Here is a 27,289-nt window from a genome sequence, read left to right on the forward strand (position 1 = left end):
CCCTAGTGGCACAGCGGCATGACTGCGGACTCACGCTGCTTAAAATCGGACTTTGGTACCAGTGATGGGTAGAGCACAGATAGCCCACTGTGTAGCTCTGTGCTTTATTCCACACAAACAAACAACTTTATTCCCACACACTTTGCGTACACACATACAAACTTACACAAATACAGGAAACGAAGAGAGCATCTCAGGGCAATTTCACATAACGACTCAAGTACAAATTACTGTTAAAAGTTGTTTCCGTTCCTAAACTAAATAATTAGATATACAACATTAGATACTCTAAAAATAAAACAGAGATTCTTTTTTTATTTAATTTTCTTAGTTAATACCTGTAACTAAATTATGATGAAAAGTTTTAACTATTACCTAAACCAGTTAAACTTTTGTTAAATAATAAAAAAGAAATGTCAAGTTTCAGAATTAAAACTATGTTTCCTGAACATTCAATATACAAGCAATGATAAACTCTTTCAATTGGATTGGTTCTAATGTAGTTATTTTTTCACATCATAATGAACTCAAGATAAACTGTATTTTGCAAACGCGATAAAAGTTAACCAAAAGAGCTGAAAGAACTCTTACAAATAGTAAACTTTGCAAAATATTTAGGCCACTGAACATAAAAAAAAAAAATATGCATTTTACGTTGTTAGACTCAACTACTCATTTGAGAATAGCTTCGAAAGATGAAAATAAGAAAAGGGAAAATAAAAATAAAAATAATTTTTAGCATTTAATACGGAAAAATGTGAACACTATGAAATTAGCCTAAATACTAGCTGGTCAAAAGTTTAAAATCATACTGAAACAAAGCTTTAATCGGTAAACACGTAACGAAATTTAATCACTTGTGTTCAAGCATTAGCGTTGCCAACATCTACCACTGACATTTCCTGTGTTACATTGGTTAAAAGCATGACAAAGGCTAAAATGTTGATAGAGTTTGAACGTGGCAGAATTGTCGAGCTGCAAAGACAAGGCCTCTCTCAACGTGCCATCGCTGGTGAGATCGGGCAAAGTAAAACTGCTGTTGCAAATTTCTTAAACGACCCTAAGGAATACGGAACGAGAATTTTAAAAGGTCAGCTCAAGAAAATTTCGCCGGCGTTGAGCAGGAGGATTTGAAGGGTTGTCCAGCAAGACACCAGCCGATCGTCGAACAAGATTAAGGCCCTTACGGACGCAGAATGCAGCTCAAGAACAATAAGACGGCATCTACGACAGAAAGTATTTAAAAACCGTAAATGTCTTCAAAGGCCATGCCTCCTTCCACACCACGAAACAGCTCGGTTAAACTATGCTGAAAAGCTTCAAATGTGAGACGTAGAAAAGTGGATGAAGATTTTACTCTCTGATGAGAAAAAAAATTAACCTGGATGGTCCAGATGGCTTCAAACGTTACCCGCACGATAAGGATATCCCACCGGAGACATTTTCTATACGATACAGTGGAGGAGATTCCATCATAATCTGGGGTGCATTCTCCTTCTGTAGAAAAATGGAGCTTCAGGTTATACAGGGGCGTCAAACAGCAGCTGGCTACATTGGCATGTTGGAGAGAGCATCCTTATTGACTGAAGGCCCTGCTTGTGTGGAAATGACTGCCTCTTTCAGCAGGACAACGCTGCAATCCACAATGCCCGCAGGACAAAGGACTTTTTCATGGCGAATAACGTGATTCTTTTGGACCATCCAGCGTGTTCGCCCGAACTGAACCCCATTGAAAATGTTTGGTGGTGGATGGCAAGGGAAGTCTATAGAAATGGACGTCAATTCCAAACAGTGCATGATCTTCGTGAAGTCATCTTCACCACTCGGAATAACATTCCAGGCAGCCTTCTGCCTTATATCGACCATGCTAAAGCGAATGTTTGAAGTTATTCGCAATGACGGACTTGCAACTCACTACTGAGACCTCTTGTTTGGCAGTTTCTAACCTGTTTAGGACTTCTTTTTGGTATTGTCTTAAACTTTTGACCATTTTGCACATGTTGCACTTGCAGAACATGCAGATCTCTCAAACAAATTTACTGGACACGCATGCGTTTTGGCGAAAAATCCGATGTTTTTTTCCGTTTTCAAAGTGCACAACTTTTATTGTCATTTTGGTCTAACAATCAGTGCCTTAACAAGTGCAACATCACATACTCTGAGCTTGTAACGTTATTACATATATTTCTCTTTAAAATAACAAAAATATCCCTTTTGCGTTTCTTTTTTTGAAAAGTATATATATATCTTAATACATACGTGACCTGGCATGGCCAGGTGGGTTAAGGCGTTCGACTCGTAATCTGAGGGTCGCGGGTTCGGATCTCTGTCGTACCAAACATGCTCGCATTTTCAGCCATGGGGGCGTTATAAGGTGACGGTCAATTCCACTCTTCGTTGGTAAAAGAGTAGCCCAAGAGTTGGCGATGGCTGGTGATGACTAGCTGCCTTCCCTCTAGTTTTCCACTTTTAAATTAGGGACGGCTAGTACAGACAGCCGTCGAGTAGCTTTGTGCGAAATGCAAAAACAAACTGATACTTATGTTTGTTGCCAGAAATCTTTGAAATAATATGTTGAGTATTATAAAAAGGTTATCTTTGCATTTTTTCAAGAGCTAGAAAATTAAATTGAAACTGTATATTGATAAATTTCGTGTAATCGTATCAATAAAAATTATTTACAAACATTAATCATTTTGTACACAGGTAAGATTTCTTATTGACATACTTTGTTAGTATTACGCTGGAACGTATTGTATCATTACGAAGGTTCTCTTAACTTATTCTGTAACACGAAGGAATTCCCAGCAGCCAAGACACTTTAAAGTTCTTTTCTTCTATGAGACTTCCACACCCACCCATCCCCTACATACACAAACCTTTTTATTAGCTATATTTTTGTGCACTAGCAATACCAAGCGTGAGAAGCGCGTATAGCCGATTCGATTTTATTACTCATCAGGACAGCTACCAGTCTTCTCTCAAAATGGAATTATTGTAAACAGGATTAGAGAAAATTAATTTATGAGATCTTGTGTGTAGTCAAACACATCAATCGAAAGGGTTTGACCTCCTAAGTTAAAAACTGTAATTAGATCTCAAATCGGTCAAGCGATGATAGAGCTGTGGCCTAAAAGTCTGTTATTGAAAAACAAAACTCACTTAGTGGTTATAAATTAACTAATTTTCTCAACAGTGTTTTAACATTTCCTTGAGAATTCATCGGTAAGAAGCATACTGATTATTTAACCTCTGTAGTGCGTATTGGTATGTAGAAGAAATATTTATGCTATAAATAAATTACCTTAAAACACAAAAATATTGTTTTTATTTAACTAAACACAACATTTGCTTTACATTATGACACAAACCGAAACTGATAGTATAAAGCTTTATATGTTTTAAATAATAAATTAAATGAAGTTGGAAATAGTCAATTGTCTTAATTAAACGTTTGTTTGTTATTAAGCACAAAGTTACACAAAGTACTATTTGTGCTGTAATTAAATGTACAAGAGCTACAATAAGTGATGTGTTTGTTGATGTACACGACGATGTTTGGTTAACGTTGTAACCATAACAACTATACTCTGTTTAGCGGACAAAAAATAAGTTTTAAATTATTAGCCTCCCATATTTTATTTTGTTACTGTTTTGCATCGTTAGTGTTTATCACAAAATAGGAAGTTTTCTCAAATAAAGTTTTAAAATATAAAAGCAATTACTAATTGCACCACAAAAATTTTCAATACGTTGTCATTATGGTAATACATATAGCGATTAAACTTGTTTGAATAGAGTAAACGTCTATAAAAATTGCATCTCACATCACACATACACACATAGAGAGAAAGAGGTGAGGGGTGAAATAGATAATAGGTAGATGGATTCAGCAAAATATACCTGTTTTACGATCTTAAAATATTTAACATAAAATATCAGTTACAAATAAACATGGAACAATACAATAGTTTATCTAAACTGCAACCTCTTGGTTTAAGTCAGTACAATGCAATTATCAAAAGTAGGAACCAGACGTTTCTACAAAATAGCAAATAGTATTAAAAATTGAACTTTTAGTTGTGGTATTATTAATTAATTACAGAACTGAATTGTTCTATAGCTGTTCTAAGTAATTTCTTTCAATGATAGCCCGGCATGGCCAGGTAAGTTAAGGCGTTCGACTTGTAATCCGAGGGTCGCGGGTTCAAATCCCGATCGCATCAAACATGCTCGCCCTTTCAGCCGTGGGGGCGTTATAATGTGTCGGCCAATCCCACTATTCGTTGGTTAAAAAAGTAGTTCAAGAGTTGGCGGTGGGTGGTGATGACTATTAGCTGCTTTCCCTCTTGTTTTACACTGCTAAATTAGGGACTACAAGCGCAGATAGCCCTTGAGTAACTTTGCGCAAAATTCAAAAAACAAACTTCTTTCAATGACTTAAGTTTTTACACTTGTAAATGTATTGGAAATTTCTTTCGTTATATTTAAGATAAAGTTATTGTTTACGAATTATTCAAAATTCATAAAGGACTTTGGTCTGATGGTAATGTATTAATTGCAGCTACCAAGTTGATATACAAGCCCAGAAAATCCTATATCTACAAGTACGAAAGCAAAAACAGGATATTCATTGCAGGAACTGCAGATGAAACGGATATTATAATAAGGGCAACGGCAGAAGTTGGAGTTCTAGACCATTGCGAAATGTCACTGCAGGTAAGCCTAAGTTAGTACATTTTAGGGTAAAATGTTCATTATGAATTAATTGTTTAAAAATGTAATATGATGAGTTAAAAATTAAGATATAATTGAATATTTCAAACTTAGCTAGAAATTTTAAGGGGTTGTGCTAAAAATATTTCTTTGGAATTTTCCTGTTCATGTGTATTAGCATTCAGTAACTTTCATAAAATAATTAATTGCATACTCTCTATTCTCGAGAAAATATAATTATTGAGAGACTTTCAGTCAGATTCATCATATAGTGGTATTTCTGTTTGAATGAGCGAACAAACACGTAAAAAAACACACGCGGTTATGATAATTGAATTTTAATTCCCCAATTACACAAATATGTGAATTGACTGCCACGTAGTTATCCCATGATGTTTGTACTTTTCGTGTTCCATTTTTTTATTTGTTTTATCTTTTTCTTTTTTAATGTTAAAATTCGGAATTATATCGACTGCAGCGAACACGGGACACAGCGAAGATACCTTGGTGCATCTTTGCGTTTAAACAAATTTATCATCGTTAAACATACGTAACATCTAAGTGACTAAAACATTATAACTTTCAACTTACGTATTTTAAACTAATTAAATCAGAGGTTGAAACAGATGATCACCTGACTGCATACAAATGATTTAAAGATATTAAATTTATCTAGAACATACTTCATTTCATAGCTGAGAATAATAATGGACTGTAATATGAAACACCGTTAATTAATAAACTAAAAAGAATATTAAGAATTACAAGCATTTTTTTTCATTCCGGTAATAATATAGTACATTGTCAATTTCCTTAATGCACGTGAATAACGAATATTTTTAGAGTAACACTTCAGTTCGACCCAGTAACGTACATCGTCTTCTATGAGACGTCTGTGGTTGAAATATCCACTATAATGTTTTTAACTATAAAATTATAAGTATCTTATTTGAACAAGATTACTTTTTATGTTGTATGAAATAAAAGGTAGTGTGTGTTATTTAACTAATCTGTTTAGTAATTCTGGAGTTTTTGGGCCATATCTGTAAAGGAGAACGTTGGTAGTTTATGAGTGTATAGGTTAGACACGTTGTACATGTAATACATAGCTGAAAACCTTTGTGTGATGGGATGTAATTCCCTTTTGCATGAACAACAATATCTTTAAGATTTCTGCTCTTCCATGAGAAGACAACAGAAACCTCAGGAAAATTGTGTTTTAAGCAATCAATTATTTTTACTTAAGGGAGATTTTTTCTCACATCACAATGCAAAAAAAAAAATCTATGTTTAATAAAAGAGGTATGAACATGAGAAATTTTCTTTGATTATGTACTATTACATTATTTAAGGATGATTTTTCATTGAGTGTTGTTTGCTTTTTCTATCTTCCTCTCAGTTTCGGTAACTTTATAGTAATTCTGTAACATGGTTTGGCATAGATACTTAGCACGTTTTGTGTGATTTTTCATCTGTACATATTTTGATGATTCTGTAGGCTTCATCACAGGTAATATTTCATCTAGTATGAGTGGAGTGGCAGCTTTTGTAGTGAAGATATTGTGCATTGTGCTTCATTGGTGTAAAGTATATTCCTTTTTTCAAGAAGCATAAACTTACATAGAATAATTTGAATGGTATGTTAAATACAGCAGACACTAAGTATCGGCCACGTTATAAATACATTCATTTTGGTCTACTTCAAGAAAGGTTAGACTTGATTAATGACATGTTCGACCCACAAAGAGGCGTTTCAAAATGGCTTGATACAGCTAAGCAAGTTTAGAAGCACAAATATCTAATTCAGATTTTTATAATTTTAAATAAATAACGTTTATAAAGTTGAAGTTGTCCCATGATGCATAGGAATAAAGTAAAACAACAAGTCCACCAGTGACACAGTAGTATATCTGTGGACTTACAACACTAGAAATCACGTTTCGATACCCGTGGTAGGTAAAGCACAAATAGCCTATTGTGTACCTGTGTGCTTACCTACAAACAAGTAAAACAGATATTATGTGAAACACTTAAAATGACAATATGAAATATAATTTATTCTCTATAGAACAAAATGTTAGCAACTGATAATTCTGAATAATTAGCTTTCTAAATGTATTTATATGATATTCAATTGTCTAAACAAAACGTCTAAAATCGACATTTAAAAATAGAGTTTATAGTACTAATAAGTGAATTTTTACCACAACGAATTGTTCGTTAAATGGCTCGATATGCTTCTCAAAAACTAATTATTGCAATAAGTGAAACCTTTGCCCTAGTGAAAAAAATCTCCGGATAAAGTTAGTGGCGAACGAAAGGTTTGGTGTACCCAAAGGCAAAGAGTCCAAAGTATCTCTTCCCCTACCTCCATGGTAAACCTGAAACAAAAATAGAACATTTTGATATAACCAATACTAACATATTCACTTTTCTTGCCTTTTTATTTTTTGTACAAACTCATCTATGATGCCTTTCCATATTAATTGCTGCTTCGTCACAAAGACGTTCTTGAGATATAGAGGCCTCCATGTAAGAAAGAATGAGTTTTAACTTGCTAACGACCTCTAAAAAACTATCAACAGATACAGTGACTGCTATCAGTATTCGCAGTCTTCCCTGAGATGTGGAAAGACATCTTTTCCGTAAGACAAAAGGAATGCAATAATTCCCCAAGGTGTCTTTGGCTGAAGGTCTTTCTGAGTACGAAAAAGCATGCAACGGTTAGTAATTTCGTTGAACAGCTTTGTTTCTCTGGTAACACCGTCATAACAATTCGCCAGGCCAATGAAACTGTTTCGAATATCCTCCTCACCAACCACTTATTCCTCTACAAATCTGAGTACTTGGTGAAGCTCACCAAGTCTCTGAAACTTGTCATCCATCTCTTGGATAAATCTCCACACAATACTAATCACACTCCCTAGTTCTTCCACAGCTGTTATACCAGTATTTTCTTCTATCTTTCCAGCCAACCCTCACTTCCTATTCACATGCCTTATGATGTCTAACCCCAAAGAAGCATAATATTGCTTGGCCTCTGCTTGTGTCTCAGTGATTGTATCTCTGGATTCCTCAACAGTCTCTTAGAAATAATGGATATCCGTAATGATCTCTTGGAAATTAATCATGGGATCTTGAAGATGCTCGTAGACCCGATTCAGTTTGGATAAGGTCTTTGACTAGAGGGGAGGATAAGAAATTGAACTGCAGAATGTTTTGGATTATTTTAGCACTTCTCCTTTGGTCTCAGTGGTGGCAGTTTTTCTTCAGAGATATCTTCCAAAAGACCCAGCATAGCATCAAAGTTCTCTTATACCACAGCCACCTCATCAACACAGAAGCTTCACTGAGTGTTGCAACCTTGTTTCACAGTAACTTCGAACGTCTTCCGTATGACTTAACATCGAAAAGTAGAGCAGAAAAAGAACCTGTAAATACTCTTGATTACACCAAAGATGTCACAAGAATTGGGTCATAGCTAACAATATTAACACTACACAAATTGAGACTATTGTTGTCAAAATTTGTGAATAATGCCTTTGAATTTTGATCAGATCTTCTTTTCTGCAATCCAGAATCGTGAGCTTGCTATCATGGCAATGTTATTATAACACTTCAAATAGTAATCATTCAACACAGTATTGTCCAATTCTAAAGGATCATTCATTCTAGAGATGCAGAATCTTTCTCATTTTTGTGCAGCAGAATGTATCCAAGAAAAGATGCTTTGAATGGCACCTGATTCTTGAAAGCGATAAGGTGATATTGCATAGCATGTGACAATTGGCCTCAACGAGAACAACCTGGCGTCAAATCCAGCATGATCCCACAGTATTTACTTTTCTTCACACCTTTAATCAGCTTCTCTTTCACTTTGAACCTGGAAGACCTATGAACTGACTTTGGATTTCTCTGGTGACAAGTAAGTCAGTAAGCTGGGATGTAATTTAGCATAATACAACTGGGTATTTAGAACTGAGTCATATTCAGATATAGGTCAGAGAAATACAAGAAAGGTCTCAGGTTTTGAAGCTTGAATTAGTTTTCACACATGGTCTCTGAGAGAAACGGTTGGAGTGTTAAGAAGTCTGCTGTTCATTATTTACCTCAGCACCTCCCTCCATCATTCTCATTCTCTTTTTATTTAGTTTTCAAGCTTCCTATCAACTCAGACGTTGACGTGATAGTTCCTTTCAACGTCTTTTCATTTTACAAAAGCCAGCTTGTGGCTAATGTTGTTCTCATGGACCAAAGTTTTGGTCTTTTCCCACTTGCTCATCCTAGTCCATAGTTTCGAGTGATGAAACTGAGTTTGAGGCAAGTGAAGGAAAAGAGAAGCGGTAGAAGTAAAATGCAGATTGCCTGAAAGGAGAGTAAAGTAGTCATGATAAGGGTACATTTTGCTTTTTTGATAGTTTTCTTATAAACCATGCTCGTGTCATACCACAGCTCCTTCAAAGGCAAGGAATCCACCAATGTGTTGGAAAGACCAGGAACCCCTAGCTAACAGTTCCATCTGTAGGTAATTTTGATATTTTGATGTTGTTTGATATCATCAAACTAAAGGTTTCTTTGGTCCATGCAGACCAAGCATGCAGAGAATGGAGTATCCTCGGCTTCAGTGTTATCTTTCTCGTTATCAGAGACTAAGTCGAAAGAATCACTTTCCTGAACAATACCAAAACATTGGGCTTCATTGTATTCTCGTTGAACAAGATCAAGACATTCAATCTCTTCACTCTGTTGTTTTTTGGACGTTTTTTGGCGAACACCTCAAATACCCATTTAGTTTCCTTGTCTCCTCCTTCGCCTTTCATTTCCAGAGCTGTGCTCCACTTCGTCGTTTGGATGTCTGGAGAAAAAATAAATGAATAACTGACGTTATTTCCCAATTGTAAGCAAAGATACAATACAAATATCAACAAAACCAAAAAGATCAAACAGATATGTCCAAACAGAAAGAGAGGAAAGCAAAAGTGAAGTGAATCGAAATTAAAAATAAAAAAGTAAAAAAAAATGTTTCTGCTACCTAAATTACAACCATGAGTGTTCAAGAAGAGGATAACCGTCAACACATATAAGTATAACTACTTTACTCATAAATATGGGTTTTGAGTTGGGAAAATCAATAATATTCCTATTTTGAGAGGGTTTCAACATTAAACTAAAGTAGCATTATTTCATAGGCACAGTAAATCAAACTGCAAGAGCGATAAAATGTTATAATAAATTTCACACTGCTATATATATATTTATAATTTGTTATAAAGAAAAACAAGTCCAAACAAAAATTAAAAAATGCTGCACCAATTCAAAGGATCCACAGGGTACAGACTATACAAGATACCTAGGTTTTGGAGTTATCTGCGAAGTAGGATCTATATTGCGGTAGAATTAAAAATTGAAAATACTTCAATATCTAATTTAGTTAGTTTGTTTGTTTGTTTTTGAATTTCGCGCAAAGCTACACGAGGGCTATCTGCGCTAGCCGTCCCTAATTTAACAGTGTAAGACTAGAGGGAAGGCTTTGTTTGTTTGTTTAGAATTAAGCACAAAGCTACACAATGGACTATCTGTGCTCTGCCCACTACGGGTATCGAAACCCGGTTTTTAGTGTGTAAGTCCACAAACGTACCATTGTGTCACTGGGGGGCGAGAGGGAAGGCAGCTAGTCATCACCACCCACCGCCAACTCTTGGGCTACTCTTTTACCAACGAATAGTGCGATTGACTGCACTTTATAACGCCCCCACGGCGGAAAGAGCGAGTATGTTTGGTACGACGGAGGTTCGAACTCGTCCAATTTAGAGGCACGTTACTTAGATTTAAAAATTAAATTAATTGATAATTATATCGATCTAAATATTTCTGAGAGAGAAAAATATCTTGCTTTTTCAATATCTAGTTTATCCTCTTTTAAGAGTAATGTACCATACTCTTCTGTTATAAGCATTATAACTTCACAGTTATTCAAATTTTCTAAAATTTGTAATAAATTATATACTTTATTATTCATGCTGTAATACTGATACAGAAATTAATTTTAATGGATTTAATAAAGGAACTCTCAATAATTTTTTTTAAATGTTCTGTGATAAATATAAAAAATGTGTTAAATAAATGTAAGGAAGTAAAATTCAAAGACATGTTACTGAAAGTTCCTGATAACTATTTTTAGTTGTTAATAAGGTCATTTAAACATCTTCACATTCATTTTATGCGAATGAACACCTTATTGCATATATGGGCTTGTTTGGAGTCCGAAAATTTGTAGTTTGTTTGTTTGTTTTTGAATTTCGTGCAAAGCTACTCGTGGGCTATCTGCACTAGCCGTCCCTAATTTAGCAGTGTAAGACTAGAGGGAAGGCAGCTAGACATCACCACCCACCGCCAACTCTTAGGCTACTCTTTTACCAAAGAATAGTGGGATTGACCGTCACATTATAACGCCCCCCACGGCTGAAAGGGCGAGCATATTTTGGTGCAACCGGGATTCGAACCCGCGACCCTCGGATTACGAGTCAAACGCCTTAACACGTATGGCCATGCCGGGCCCAAATTTGTAGTTACGGTGTACTTAATGGTGGTGGTTGGGAGATATACTAGTTAATTTAGACAACTGATAGGGGTCCTTTGTACTAGTATAATTTGTCTGCTGGGCTACTAATTAGTGTCTTATCGCCATAATGGGGGCTGGAATCCAACTTCAGGAGATAAGTTTATTTAACTTACTTACTCTAAGTGGTAACACCTTATCTTTTTAAGGTGTTAATTTTTCTTTACTTTGGCCAGGTGGTTAAGGCGCTCGACTCGTAATCTGAGGGGCGCATGTTCGAATCCCCGTCACAACAAATATGTGCGTAATATATATTCTATTAAAACTATACTTTTTGGCACTAATTTAATTAGTGAGCTTGAGACCTAAATTGTCAAACTGCAAAATTTTCAGTTAAAACCTCAGTTAACGCTCAGATGATATGTACTGGCGGTGGGTGATGATGACTATCTGCCTTCCCTGTAGTCTTACACAGTACACTGCTAAATTAGGGACGGCTAGTGCCGATAGCCACCGTGTAGCTTTGCACGAAATTAAAAACACAAACAGACAAACAAACTTAATGGGAGATTCAAACAAAATATGGTACTACGAAACAGTGCTGAACTTCACTGGATGAGTTAAAGCCAAGGATCATATGGGCTGCACATAAATACAAAATCAAAGTGTGTGCACTTGCTGACAATGGACTTGTCTCTTCATTACAAAATCAAGATCATGTCCAGCTTTGACGATACTGGGAATAAGATTAATTAAATATGAGTTTTTATTAAAAATGAAACCTCGTATTTACCCATGCGTCTGTACTACTATGTAACTTATGATTCTCATTTCAAATAGATGGGATCGAAAACTTGTATCTATTACCTGTACAACCAATGAAGGATATCGGTCTCGACAACTTTAAAACAAGATTACTGTAGGCAATGTTTTCCATAGGTGGTAACACGTATTAGCAACTTTGAAAATGACAAAGGAATAAAGGTAACTTGAAATAGGTTCAACTTAAAGCTATTCTTGACTGCGTATTATGTAAACACTTGGAGGTATAAAGAACAAAGAAGATTCCGAATAATTATAAAAAAGTACTACATAAAGAAGAATACTATGGTATAATCTAATACCACACTTTCAGAAAAGAAATATCTTTAATACATACGTGTGTATAAATCTACGTATGTAATTTAAACTCAAGGAAAAGCAGCAACAGTCTAATTTAAACAAGTAAAAGAGAGAAAATAAAGGATACTGAGCAAAATAAGATATTTAAATCAACAAAACTCAATCAGAAGCGAAATAAACTAAAATCTTTGCTTAAAAACAAAACTTAAAAACTCAAAAGACAATATAAGTTTTTCAGAAGGAAATACAGAATGTACATTGTGCTAAGAACAAATACTATTTTAAATCTAGAAATTATCTGATAAACTTTAAGTTTAGGTCTTATAATCATGAAATAATCTCAGTGTGTAAGCCTTTCTTGTCTCCTTATCTGCCCCCACTTTTGATTCTGATCAAGAGATGGGCAATCACGAAAAAAAATAAGACGCCTTTCATTTTTTTACTATACTAAAGACCAATAAAAAAGGAAGCAAGAATGAAAGCATTAACTTTGGAAATTGTACATAAATCTCAGTAATGATAACTCTCGAATAATGCAACATTGAAATAAACAGGTAGAAAAATCATAGTATACTTTTATGTCACAATGAATCTCGGTTTCATCCCTTTAGGAGCTGTGGTACATTGAAGTAAAATTAACTTGACTTTATTGCACTATAGAGAAGAAAATGCGAATAAGTTTTGTATTCTTTAATACGAGCATCTGTGCTATACATACAGAGAGAGTAATAGTGCATTCTCCGATAACACACTACACTTGATGAAATACATAACAAATATTTTTTTTAAATTTGGGTCAAATAGTTAATAAATTGTTCAAAAGCGTATAATTTTCAATCTATAAACATAGTAAAGTTAATGTTAAAAGGTATTTCCGTTTTTTTAAATCAGCATGCTCAGATCACAGCATCGAAATAATGACAATCTCGCACATGCATCTTTGTTTAGAGTTTGTTTCTAGTCAAATACAAATCTAAATAATAATTTTTCTTTTCTATGACCTCCATAGGTATCGAAACACTATTTTTAAAGTTATAAGCCTCAGGCTGTACCACCCGGGTCTGGGGTAGCATCTCACTCATGTAAAGCTAGGGATTGGAAAATGTATAAATTTAAGTTTTAAAATTAGGTAGGGTTGTAGTTTATAGACTACAAAAACTTTTAATTTGTTACTCGGTTATTACAACAATTCTTCTACAAAGACAATTCTCAAAAGTGTGCAACTAATCACGTTGAAGTTATTTAAAAATTGATGTATCAATCTTGAATATTGTAATACAATTTGTTAACACGACTACTTGTCGTGAATTACAGAAATTTAATGGTTAAAAGGGTTTTTTTTAACCACAGTATATACATAGTGAATCTCAGCCTCTGGTATACAGACCACTGATGATGCGAAAACTCTTTCAGATGATGTATGAAAAGATTGCATTGTTGGGAAAGAAAACGGCAGCATAGCTTAGATTCAAAGTTGACCGTCAAAATTAAAAGAAATACAAGAATTACGGCATTGTGCAACAATAAAAAGGTTTGAGACCCATGATGTAGTAAAGTAAATATAAGAACACAGTATAATTACGAATGCTAATCTTTAATATGAATTTAAATGTTAATGCAAAACGTTGCCATAACTGTAAAATTATTGTTGTTTGTCGTGTGTGTTTTTTCAAGTTTTTAAGTTTAGAACTTTCGCTGGAGGAAGTTTTATCTTTATATATCTTTTGTAACTCAATGATCAAAAATTTTCTGAAAGTACGAAAAACGATTCGAACAATTTGAAAACGCAACGTAAAGTAGTATGTGGTAGTAATAAATCGTTGATTGAAATTAATTATGGGCATATAAATTGCGTTTACGGCCAAAAATATCACTAACAGAATGAACCTATAACTGATTACACAATGCATATGAAATAATTCTAAATAATATGGTTTGACTAATGTATTTCTTATCTGTGTTGATTGCTAAAACTACTACTATGTATATTTTTAGTTGTGATCTATGTAGGTAACGCTTGATTTACTTAGAAGTTAATATTAATAGAATGTTAAGCGATGCGAGTTTTAAGTTTCTGTTACTAGGAGGCCTGGCATGGCCATGCGTGTTAAGGCGTTCGACTCGTAATCGGAGGGTCGCGGGTTCGAATCCCGGTCGCACCAGATATACTCGCCTTTTCAGCCGTGGGGGCGTTATAATGTGATGACTAATCCCACTATTCGTTAGTAAAAGAGTAGCTCAAGAGTTGGCGATGGGGGTATGATGACTAGCTGCTTTCCCTCTAGTCTTACACTGCTAAATTAGGGACGGCTAGCGCAGATAGCTCTCGAGTAGCTTTGCGCGAAATTCAAAATCAAACAAACAAACTGTTTCTAGGAAATGCTGAGATACAGGATATACAGAATAAGTTCCCAAGGAAATGACTAACATTATTTATTTGTGAAGTTAGGTCTGCTATATGGTTATCGTTAATTTACTTTAAAGAAAGTGAAATTTATAGAATTTCCATTTTAAGAAAGAAAACACTTAACTTTTACGAAGGGGACAAAATGTGGCATTATTTCTCTCAAAAACCAAAAAGAACATGACAAATTTGGTTTTCCAGCATTGCACAGGTGATACATTTTTCTTCTATATGTGTGTGATTGACTCCCTTTTTCCTGGGTCCGGCATGGCCAGGTAGTTAGGGCGCCCCACTCGTAATCCGAAAGTTGCGAGTTCGAATCCACTTTACAGAAAACATACCAGCCCTTTCAGCTGTGATGGCGTTAAAACGTGCAGTCAATCCCCTATTCGTTGATAAAAGTGTAGCCCAAGAGTTAGTGGTTGATGTTGATAACTAGCTGCCTTCCCTCTAGTCTTACATTGCTAAATTAGGGACGGCTAGTGCAGATAGCTCTCGCGTAGCTTTGCGCGAAATTCAAAACCAGACCCTCTTCCCTGAACATTTAACACAATAGGTAAAATATAAATATCCAGAAAATCCTTCTGTTTCCAGCTGTCATTAGTTATGTCTGTTAACATTCATTACTTAAATTATGCGCATATCTATATAGATTTAATATTACTGTCTGTTGTATGTCTATATAACAACTTCGCAGGGTGTGGATGAATCTCCATCAAAATTGATATGGAAATTTATTAGGTTCATGCAATGCCTATACAAACTGAGTTTTGCGATTTTTGTGGGTGTTTTTTTACAACTACATCACCTTACATGGATGAGTTTTCTTTCACCAAATTTGTAATGGAGGTACATTAGGTCGATGGAAAAAAACACGTGTTAAGTTTCGCATTTCGCAAAAGCGTTGTTTACTACTAGTTTACCCCATACGGATAAATCTGCACGACATATGGTGGTTGGGGTGATATTTGCAAATTTGCTGTTACATATTTTGTGTTTTATATTTTAATGGAATTTTTTAAACAGTTGTACATAAGTGAAGCGAAGTTTCATGCCCTAAGATAACGTTTAATTAAACATGAATTTACATAACTTCCGTCCAGGTACTTCAGCTAGTAGGAAATATATTTTTAGTTTGTAACTTTAAGTTTTCGAAAGAAAACAACCTTCCTTAAAGCGGTAGATTATTGAAGAGGTTGTAATGAGACAATGCTTTAGTGCTAATACCTCAATTTTTTTTTTTAAGCAACGAAACGGTAAACAGATGCGTAGATAAATCACTGAATTACAAGCAATAATATTATCTGCATAAATTATTGAATTCTAGAAGTACTCATTTGGACAACATTTTATAATTTTTGTGTAGCTGTGCTGATGAGAATTATAACTTGAAAATATTTGACTGACCATATGGATCTGTTATTCAATGTAACAATGTAATTTAACTTTAGGGATAAAAGGCCAGTTGATCTATCTAAAGTTAAAGAAAATTCATGTTCAGCCCTCATAGTTTAAACATCTATTAAGCCTTTCTATAAATTTATTATATCACTTGTGTAGAAGACAATCTATTTCAAAATCCAAACACTGTTTGGAAAAAAATAGAAATGGTTTAACCGAGAAAAACTCCTTTACTGCCAAATTTGTTTTTGTGATTCATAATCTTAACTTTCTCACCATTCAGTACAAACAAGAAAAAGATGCATCAGCAATGTCACTTTCTTTAAGTGTTTAAACACCTCAATCAGATCATCTCTCATTCTCTCTTTTGCAGAGAAAAAAATTCAGAGATATTAACTGTCCCTCACATTGCAAACCCTTCCATCCCAGATATTATAGAAATCCTCTTCTGAACTCCATCCAACAGTTTATTGTTCCTCTTAAGGAAAGGAGCCCAACACTTAGTATAATACACTGAAGCCTAAACAGTGATTACAAAATGAATTTATAACTTTTTCATTTCCATACAGACAACTTAAAATCCTCATTGACTCACCATTAGCAACCACATTCTGTACATGGCTTAAGAAATTAATCAATCATAACACCGTTAAAGTTATTCCTGTCAAAACTATGCTTGTAATCAAACTATGATAATCCATATGTATCACTTTACACTTATTATAATTAAAAGCTGTCTGACATTTATTCACCCAACTCAATGAGTAATGCAAATCCATTTTTAAAGTAGTGCCATCTTCCTCACAGCTAGCAACATTCAAAATTTTAATAACATTGCAAGTTTAAGCACCTTATTGACCATATTTTGATATAAATCAATTATAGCTAAATTTCTAACATTGACCTCTGAGGTATCTTGCTTGTTTAATCTCCATTTATAATACTCCCAAGTGGCACATTGGTATGTCTGTGGACTCCATGCCAGGCAAAGCACATGTACCCATTGTAGAGCTTTATGCTTAACTAAAAACAAACAATTTAAAATAACCCTGTAATTTATTCTACCCACCTATTTTTTCTACCCAATGAGCCAACCTGTCTGTCACACACTTATAATAAAAAGATAATCTTTATAACAAGCCTTATATGTAGTGTTTTGTCTGATGCTTTCTTGAAATCTCGATGTAGCAAATGTATGCCCTCACTTTCATATACATGAGCAATAATATCTTTAAAACATATAAAAAAATTAGTAAGACAAGCCTTTCACTTAGTGAAGCCATGTTGACTTCCCAATAAAATTAAATTTTTTGAAATGACTTTCCAAGACCTTTTTTATTAAAATTTTAACACTTTTCCCACCACTATTATAGGACTAATAAACTGATAATTATTTGGACAGTTTTCATCACTTTTTTGAAAACAAGGGTAAAACACACACGCATTACTTATATACACATTCAACTTTCAAATTTTGGCATGTGCTTACTATTAAATTATGGTGTATTCAGTGGATAGCTCGATGTGGCTTTGCTATAAAAAACATACTATTATATTTTTATTGCCAAGAGGAATGGAGCTAGAATGCTAAGATTAGCCACAAAGTGAGATAGCTTTAAATGATGCTTAAGGGTAAAACTATAAAAGGTTAAATGTATAAGACAAAAATATCTTACTGAGAGGTGTTTCTGTGTTTTTTATTTATTGTAAGGTAAGTTCTTTCTAGACTTTAAATACATAAAAGTGACTTTAAAATCTTTCAGTAACAATATCCTGTTCAAATTAATAATGCTATGCTTGAAATAAAATCTGTGCAAATTTATAACTATCTTCCTGCTTATTTGTTCCAAGTACAATCAAATAATGTTTTAGTTTATAATTTTGCTATGTGACTTTTGACACATAAATGCTTCAGCAGATTTTCTATGGTAACTTTATTTCAAATGTTCCTCAAAGTATTGTTTGAACTGACATCTTTATACTATTGTTATACAATTTCATTAGAAATTACAAAAAAATATTACAGTTCTATCACCAAAAAGAATAAAAATTTAGAAAGTAGGTAATGTTTCTTGACAAAATTATTTTTCTGTTTTAAGTGAAAACTAAGTTGTACAGGTTAATTATGAGCAACAATAGTTTCAGCTCATACTTTATTGTTGCAAAGTGAGTATGTAGGTAATATGGCAGTGTTACATATTTATTTTGCATATTGATTGTTTTTAGTTTCTTTTATATTTTAAGGATTTATTTTATTGATTAACATTTATCATTTATAAATCTGTATACTTCTTCAGTTGCGTGATGTATTCCTTGATGGAGCTGGTGTCAGCAACCGTCACCACTTCAAACATATGTTGGAGGCAGACCCACTACCATTTGCTTATCATGATGGACAAATTATCAGTATCTGTCCTTCTTCAGATGAAGCGGTTTGGATTACTAACATTAAAAGAGGGATTTTGTCAGCTCTTCAAAATTCCATGAAATCTTTCAGCTCTCATACTCGCACTTCAGAGGTTAAATTGTGTTTTACAATTATAGTTAACTTACACCTGTATCCAATAATTAAAGTTAAAATATAAACAGAAAGAGAGGGTACAAGATAACATTAAGAATGATGAAAAGAAAAGTATTTCTTGAATATTAATCTGGCAGAATTCAAATTGAGATAAAAATGTAAGATAAGGTAATAATTTTGGAATATGCTTGAAATTTGTGTGATTCTTAAATTTTATTTTGGATAACATTACAGTTGACTGTGTTGAGAATTAAAAAAATGAATAAATTGGTGAAATTTTTTATAAGTTATATGTTTGCTATTTCATACAATGTATAAAAAAATCGATGATTACAATATCTCATTCTTTAATAAATTTATATTTACTCTAAATAATTTATATAAAATAGGTACTTTGCATAACTACCTTGTAGGTAGTTGTAATATTATTTTTATAAAATAGCACACAAAGTTATTCAAATAGCTTTTTTTTTTTTTAATAAGGGCAGTTTAGTTGGAGAATAATGATCAGGTGATGTATTTATTATCAGATATAAGTATTACTTAATTGGGTGAAAAAGTATCAAACAGAACAACATTTTTATTCCTTAATGTTATTGATTGTAATTTTGTTTTATATGTTTTTGTGTATGTATATATATTCTATAGAGTACACATGAAAGATTATGAATTAAAAAGTGTTTTACGTTTTAGAAAAATGTTTAAATAGCAGTTATGATTGTTTGAACATGCTTTTTTGTCTAATCTAAATTCATCTAGTGTTAGAAGAAACTTGGTCTGTATGTGAATTGTTTGTTTTTTAATGTATATAAACAAATATCATTTGCAAAAGAACTAGAATACACACATGTATATGCAAATCAAATATTACCAACTGCCTTCATACACAGGTTATAATTTACCCTTTCATTCATGGTGATGTTATAATATGAAATTTACTCTCACTAATTCTTGATAATTAATAGTTCAAGAGGTAGTTATGTATACACTTGACTTGATGCTATTTCCCTATTCTATGACTTTAAAATTAGACATCTATCACAGATAGACCTACACATTTTACCAAAAATATAATTATTAAATTAAATAAAAGCTTATGAAATTAGCTAATGTTGTTTTCATGAAATAATATATTAGTTTCTGAAAATTGAATTTTTTCCTCAATTTAGTTGGACATTTCAGGAATATGTAACACAGAGTACAAAATGCAGGATAGGTCTTTGGACTCCTTTACTGTTGTTAAAACTAAGGACTTGAGATCGTGTCAAAATCGTCATGGAGCTACTACGTCCATCTTCTCAAACCCATATACATCTCCTGGTTCAGTAAGTACAGCTCGACTAGTTTCATTTTTAATTATTGTTAATATAGCAAAATAATGACTTTTTGAGAGAGTATTAAATACTTTTATAACATAGTGAACAGATCTATATGGAGTACTACTGTCTTTTCTTTGATCTGGAGATATCAATCTGGGCTCTTTGCTAATCAATTCTGATGAATGTCTCAATACTGAGCCTAAAATACCGACTTCAAAACAATCAGAAGGAAGTTAGAATACTATTCAATAAAAATTAATATTTTTTTGAAATGAATTTGAGTAGTATTTGGTTACAAACATATTTCATACAAATAAAAATTCTTTTGAATATTGTAAATAGCATAGTATTAAACATACTCAACATTTTCACATTATTAGCAAGCTTATATATGTTAACAAGCCATCTTTATTCTTGCATCGCTTGTGAAAATATTTTAAAAGATTCATCAATATATTAATCACATAAAAGTGATTAATTTCTACTTTTTTAATCAACCAGTTTCCTAATCATTATCATAGTTTTTTTTTTATTTTTGTTATAAGATTTCAACTTTCCTTTACTTATTGGGGAAAGAAAAAACTTTATTAAATGCATGCAAATAATCTTGGTAAATTATGGTAACCAACATACAGTATGCCCCAAAAAATGTATACACACTTGGAATGAGTATAAATACAATGTTTATTAAGATATATCTAGTTTTATAATTCAAGTTTAAGAAGATAAGTGTAGAATATCTTGAGTTATCACACATGTTCGAACTGATGACCATTCTGATCCAGGCACTTCTGATAACATGGACAGATGGAATTGCAAACTTCACAAACCATTTTATTTGGAATATGAGTGCATTCTCTTTGAATTGCTGCTCTCAGCTCATTGATTGTCGTAGGTTTTGTACTATAAACATTATCATTGACATATCTCCATTATAAAAGTTCAGAGGTGTGAGGTCTGGTGAACATGGGGAAAAGTAAGTGCTACCTCTTTGCCCAATCCATCTGTTCAGCAGTTTTCATCAAGATAGACTCTCACATTACAGTGGTAGTGGGGAGGTGCTTCATCTTGCTGGAAATAAAACTCCTCATCTCTAAGTTGCTCTTGAATGTGTGGCACAACACATTCTTGCAGCAAGTTCAGATAAATGAGACCTGTGACTATGTTTTTGAGAAAGAATGGTCCAATTATGCCCAATGCTGATAATATACACCATGCTGTAACCCCTGGTAAGTATATGTGGTGTTCAACTGTAACATGTGGGTTCTGAGGTACCCAGTAGGTGCAATTGTAATGATTAACTGAGCCATTTAACTTAAATGTGGCCTTGTAGAGAAAATTATATATTTAAAAACAGCTAGTATGGGTAGAGAAAGCACAAGTAGAGAAGTGAACGACATTTTGACCTTCTTTGGTCATTGTCTAGTTCACAAAGAAAGAGGTAACTGACCGATAGTTGACTACATGTTTGAATGGGGTTGTGTAACTGAGTGTAGGAATGCTCAGATGTTTGATTATATTTATTAATATAGGTATAAAAGTGTTCCTTTGTATTGGTTTATTTTGGGCTTAAGTTGTTGTATAAGGCAGGCTTCTTTAATTTTGCATTTGTTTATATTTGTTTTTTTATTTAGTATTTGGGTGTTTTCTATGGTTATATTGTGTTTATTTGATTTCCACTGTTCAAAAACATGTGAAGGTGACTTTTTGTGCTCTCTGAATTTGGTTTCCATTTTTCTACTTGTTTCTCCAATATAGAAGTCATGGAAGTTATCACATTGTATTTTATAAATAATGTTGGTGTAGTGTTTGTCAGTGTAGTGTTTACATAGTATAGACCTTAGTTTTGTGCCTGGTTTTTGAATGAATTTGGTACTAACGGGAATGTTATATTTTGTTACTAGTTTTTGCCAAATGTTGGTTATTTTTCTGCTGATGTTGGGAATATATGGTATGCAGCCATATATGGTTTCGTGATTTTTTAATTCGTGGGATATATTTATTTTTGTTAGTTGATTTTGCTTTTTTACCAGGTGTGTGCATATAATGTTTTCTACAGTTTGTGGAGGAAACTTATTGATGTTGATAAAGTATTGTTTCATTTTGTCTAATTCATCATTAATTTTATCTGGTGAGCATAGTTTTATGGCTGTGTTTATTTGGTTTCTTAAGATGTTGAGTTTTTATTTTGTTTCATGTGCTGAGTCCCAAGGAATGTATAGTCCAGTATGGGTGAGTTTTCAGTGGATTTCTGTTTTGAACTGTGTATCGGTTCTTGTAATTTTGAGGTTAAGAAATGATATTTGATTGCTTTCCTCCTGTTCACATGGGAGGTTAATGTTTGGATGTATAGAGTTAATGTGATAGAAAAAATTAAGTGTGTGTTCTGTAGATGTGAATCCCACAATTGTGTTGTTTACATATCTGTACCAGTATAGTGGTGGATGTAATGCTGTGTTAATTGCTTGTGTTTCAAATTGTGTCATAAAAATATTGGTTAGAACTGGTAATACTGGATTGCCCATGCTTAGGCCTTTTGTTTATATATAGTTGTGGTTGTTGAGCATGAAGTTTGTCTTCATCATGGCAAATTCTGTTAGGGTTGCTAATTGGTTGCTGGCTTAGGGTCTCTACCCATACTAGCCATTTTTAAATATATAAAAGCCATATGTGCATGCCACTGTGATAACTGTTTGTTATCACAGCTGTATACAGAGCTTTAAATAGTCGTGTGTTTTTGTCAAATTCCACATACCCTAGTGCAGTTGCTTTAGAACAAAATTTGACATGATTAAATTTTCCTTCTTTACTCTGTTATTACAATATAATCTGTGATAATATTTCACTTTATAAATTATCACTATAATGGCTAATTTCACATTAATGCAATCTAGATCTATCAAACTATATTTTTTATGTATATTTGTACCCAAACAGAGATGTAGAACATCCCATACTCTATTAGATATTATGATGCATCATACTCAATTAAAAGAATGAAAAAACTCAGAAGGTTCTAGTAACATGGTGCAATTATTAATTCCTAGGTATTGAACTAAGCAATGTATCATTTGTAAACAGTTATGTAAACAAATTTTAGATAATTATCACTTCTAAAAAATAATTAAATTGAACATTTGGATTAAACTTAAACTGAAACAGTAGCATATATCTAACATGAAACAAGATGAAAAGCTTTTTGTACTGTGTTCCACTTATTTACTCTGGAATATGCTTTTGAAGTGAGGTTGATATGCTTCATGTGGTACCTTTCTCTCACAGTTTGTTGGTTTTTCAATTAGGTGAAAAACTTATTCAAGTTACAATTTTCTGTCTGTCTCTCTTTTTTTCATCTTCATTCTACATTTCCAGCTAATATATTTTTGCTTGATTTTGTGATTAGATTATCAACTTGAAGCTTAATTGAAAAAGCAAATTCCATTCTATGAAACAGTATATAGACATAAATTCACAAACAGTAATTGTGAAGAAATTCTGAAACCAATGGGATGAGTAACTCACAGATAACTTTAGTTGTTGATGTTAAATTACCACATTATGAGATGATAACAAGAAATGTTAAGTCATTACTGAGTCATAGAATTTAATAACTCACTGATTGGCACTAAACTGATTCACTATTGACTCATTGCTGCACATGTCACTGGTTAACTAATTCATTAACTCACAATTATATCATTACTTGTTTTCTACTTATGACAGGAAATGTTTAGGTTTTTTTATATTCATGATCTTTCTAAATGATTTCATGACATGCTTCTTCTAGCAACAAACATCTAAATTAAAATATTAAAAAATATACCTTCAAAACTATTCTTTCTTTTGTTAATATTTTTTGTTAGTGAAAACACAGTATATTTCTTTCAAATTGAAAGAAACTGCTCATTTTGGTTTTAAGAATTAATTCAGTGACAAAACATTGTAGAAAATATTCATATAAATCCCATCCTGGCAAGAAGCTTTGAAGTTGTCAAATAAAAGTAATTTATGAAATATTTTGATATCTATTATTCACTTTGGCTCCTTTTTTTCTCTCTCTCTCTCTCTATCTCTCTGAAGATTATATATTTATGGACTTTTTGCACATTCAACAACTAATACAGTGCTGTGCAAAAAGTGTTAGGGGAAGAAAATATTTTGTCATTCTTTCCATTTCATGGGGCTAATTCTTCCATGTCATTACAGAACAAAAATTAACAATATTGTGATGCTTTTTTTTCACAATTGAATGAGCCAGTGTAAAAATACTTATTATTTAGAATTCCCATATACTTATACCAAGGGCATGTGATAAGGGTTCTACTTGAATGAACATACTGAAGAAATTTAGACTCTAAAATAACTGTCATGATATCCCATGCAGTGTCTTAACTATATAGAAAGAAGCTAGCAAGGAGCTTGCATGTGGTATCAGTATATGCTAGAAGAAATCAGTTTAATAGCATGCCACAAGGAAATAGTGTTTGACATTATATAAATTTTAAGTTGTCATACTATGACTCAAAAAACATTGTTAATAGAGCAAAGAGTTTACATGAACAAATTTATGTGATGCTGGTTGGACTGTTTGACAAATTGCTCCAGACTTGAAATGCTCCTCAAAGACTGTCAAATATGTTCCAGGTGATGAAACTGAGACAGGTAAATTTCAAAATAGAAAAGTAAGAGACAGAATGCCTAAATTCAATGATGTTAATTATCTTTGTTTATGCACCCACTGGGGCAGAAGGAAGACTGCCACTGATCTAAAGCATGAGATTAAATGACCATGAATGAAATGACAGTATCAAGAAGACTCAGTGAGAATGGAATATTTGGTTGTGTGGAAGTTAAAAAACCTTTACTTTGATTTCCAAATATTGTCAAGAGATTCAAACTTGCTAAAAAGTAAAGGTGTTGGAATCATTTAACTGATGCAATGGCCCCCATGGAGCCCCAGTATCAAACCAGTTGAGCAGATCCAAGATTTGATAGATTAAATGCTCGAAAATAAAAAAATTACTTCAACGAAACTTTACGTGAGTGTATTGGAGACATTCAGAGTAAAATTTCAAACAACACTTTGATTAAGTATGTTGCAACAATGCCTGAAAGACTCTGCAGTTGTTAAAGCAAAAGAGGAACACAAAGCTCAGCAAATATTAACTGTTTGCTGAACTTAAGCACTTGCACTGAGTTTCTGTTTTACTAAATATGAAATTAATAAAATTTTGATATTATGCCTGTGATTTACCTCCTTTGAAAGTAGCCTGAAATCTAATTTTTGAATTTATCCTCACACTTTTGCATGGTACTTTATATATTACATATATATATATATAGAGAGAGAGAGAGAAATAGTAAGAGCAAAGAAGTTTTGATTATTACTTTTACCATATTTTCCTATACTTCCAGGGATTTTACCATAATTGTTTAAAATCAAAATTCTTTAGTATTTGTTGGAAAGTAATCTTGCATAATTTCAAATTTAAAAAAATTCAGATTTTTTTTGGGATTATGGCATTTGTTTCTCACAGCTTAAGTATTTAATATTAATATGTTTCTTATATTTAACCATATTTTCGTTTATTTCCATTTGATTTATGACACAAAAAATAATTGTATACTTCTTTTTTTTTTAACTATACCAAAGTTAAAATCTTAAAATAGAAATTCAGCATAATATTAGATACCAAAATCTCCAGTCAATAAAATTATCAATTTTTCCAATACTTTAATATTAATAGAAAAAAATTACCTTTCAAATTTGTTAGTAAATTAATAAAACTAGTATCAGTTTCTTTTTTATGAAGTCCTGTTTTTTTTAATTTAAAACCTAAAAAATCATTCAGCTGTCAAGTATTTATATAACGACTGTAGATTACAACTCTTTCAGTGCATTGTGTTGATTTGAAACAGATTTTCATATGTATATATTTTAGTATATCCCTGAACAACAATCATATTATGCTTTAGAAATAACAAATATAAATTTAAAAATATTTATTTTGCAGCCAGTTCAAAATATTCCTCTTTTGGATGGTAAATACAATTGCAAGCAAACAGTTGATAGAAACCAGGTTATCACAGAAGCAGTTTGTGAGGAAACCAACTCCTTTATTCCATTTTCACAGTCAGATAAAGGTGCTCATATATCTTCAAGAATCTACCTTTATCTGTCTGGTATTGAGGATGGTGTAAATGTGAGGAGAAGTAAGTATAGATCTCATTATTGTAGGATAATCATCAAGAATTAGAATATTTGAAATTTCAATGGGAAGAGTTCCATTTCATAATGCTAGAAATAAAAAAAAAACATGTAAAGTTATGAGGTAATCATGAAGAAAGTACAATATATATCTTTTTCTCATCATTAAATATTTAAATATTGTTATAAGAGTAGTTTCCTTCCAAATCCAAACTGTAAACTGTACTGTGGCCATCCAATAGTGATTTGACATAAATAATAGCATAATTTTACACCTATAAGACAGCTATCACTAAAAGATAGACAGAAAATACATCTTTCCGTGGGTTAAAAACAAAAAGAATTTTCATGGAAGTACTTCCAAGTATTTGTAAATGTCATGTGAGAGAGTACATTCAAACAAAACTTGTTTAAATTTTAGATCGATAAAAGGAATTCAGATACATCTTTATCATTGATTAGACCATACCACTTATATATTTTTTGCTTTAAAAAGTTATTAGGGGTATGATATTATCAAATACAATACTAACTTACTGAATTTAGTCTCAGATATACAGTGCTATGACTAACTGAAGTGTACTGAATAAATAGTAGAGATGTATACATCATCTTTCATGTATTCAGTGTACACCTGCATATTCTTCATATTTACAATCATTTGTTACTAGGACTGTATATATGAAGTGCAATAAGACATCTTGTATTAAAAAATGGTGGAGTAGAAATATAATTAGGTATTTGAAAAACATCCTTGGTTTGTTTGTTTTTTGAAATTTGAGCAAAACTACACGATGGCTATCTGTGCTAGCTGTCCCTAATTTAGCAGTGTAAGACTAGAGGGAAGGCAGCTAGTCATTACCACCCACTGCCAATGCTTGGGCTACTCTTTTACCAATAAATAGTGGGATTGACTGTCACATTATAATGCCCCCACAGCTGAAAGGGTGAGCATTTTGGTGTGACGGGGATTCAAATCAGTGACCCTCAGATTACGAGTTGAGTACTTCAACCACCAGGATATGCATAGTTTTGAAAA

The 27,289-nt window shown here is 32.8% G+C and overlaps 1 protein-coding gene across 1 annotated transcript in view; it reads left to right on the forward strand.

Annotated features, from left to right (window-relative positions):
• LOC143224794 (apolipophorins-like) overlaps window positions 1-27,289 on the forward strand; it is a 145,321-nt gene that overhangs the window by 13,256 nt on the left and 104,776 nt on the right. Inside the window, exons 3-6 of the mRNA XM_076453108.1 lie at window positions 4,565-4,719; window positions 18,500-18,721; window positions 19,893-20,048; window positions 26,057-26,255. Coding sequence (XP_076309223.1) covers window positions 4,565-4,719; window positions 18,500-18,721; window positions 19,893-20,048; window positions 26,057-26,255 — 732 coding nt within the window. The remainder of the gene's footprint in view (window positions 1-4,564; window positions 4,720-18,499; window positions 18,722-19,892; window positions 20,049-26,056; window positions 26,256-27,289) is intronic.

Source organism: Tachypleus tridentatus, chromosome 1, assembly GCF_004210375.1.
Source record: "Tachypleus tridentatus isolate NWPU-2018 chromosome 1, ASM421037v1, whole genome shotgun sequence".
Classification (NCBI taxonomy): Eukaryota; Metazoa; Arthropoda; class Merostomata; order Xiphosura; family Limulidae; genus Tachypleus; species Tachypleus tridentatus.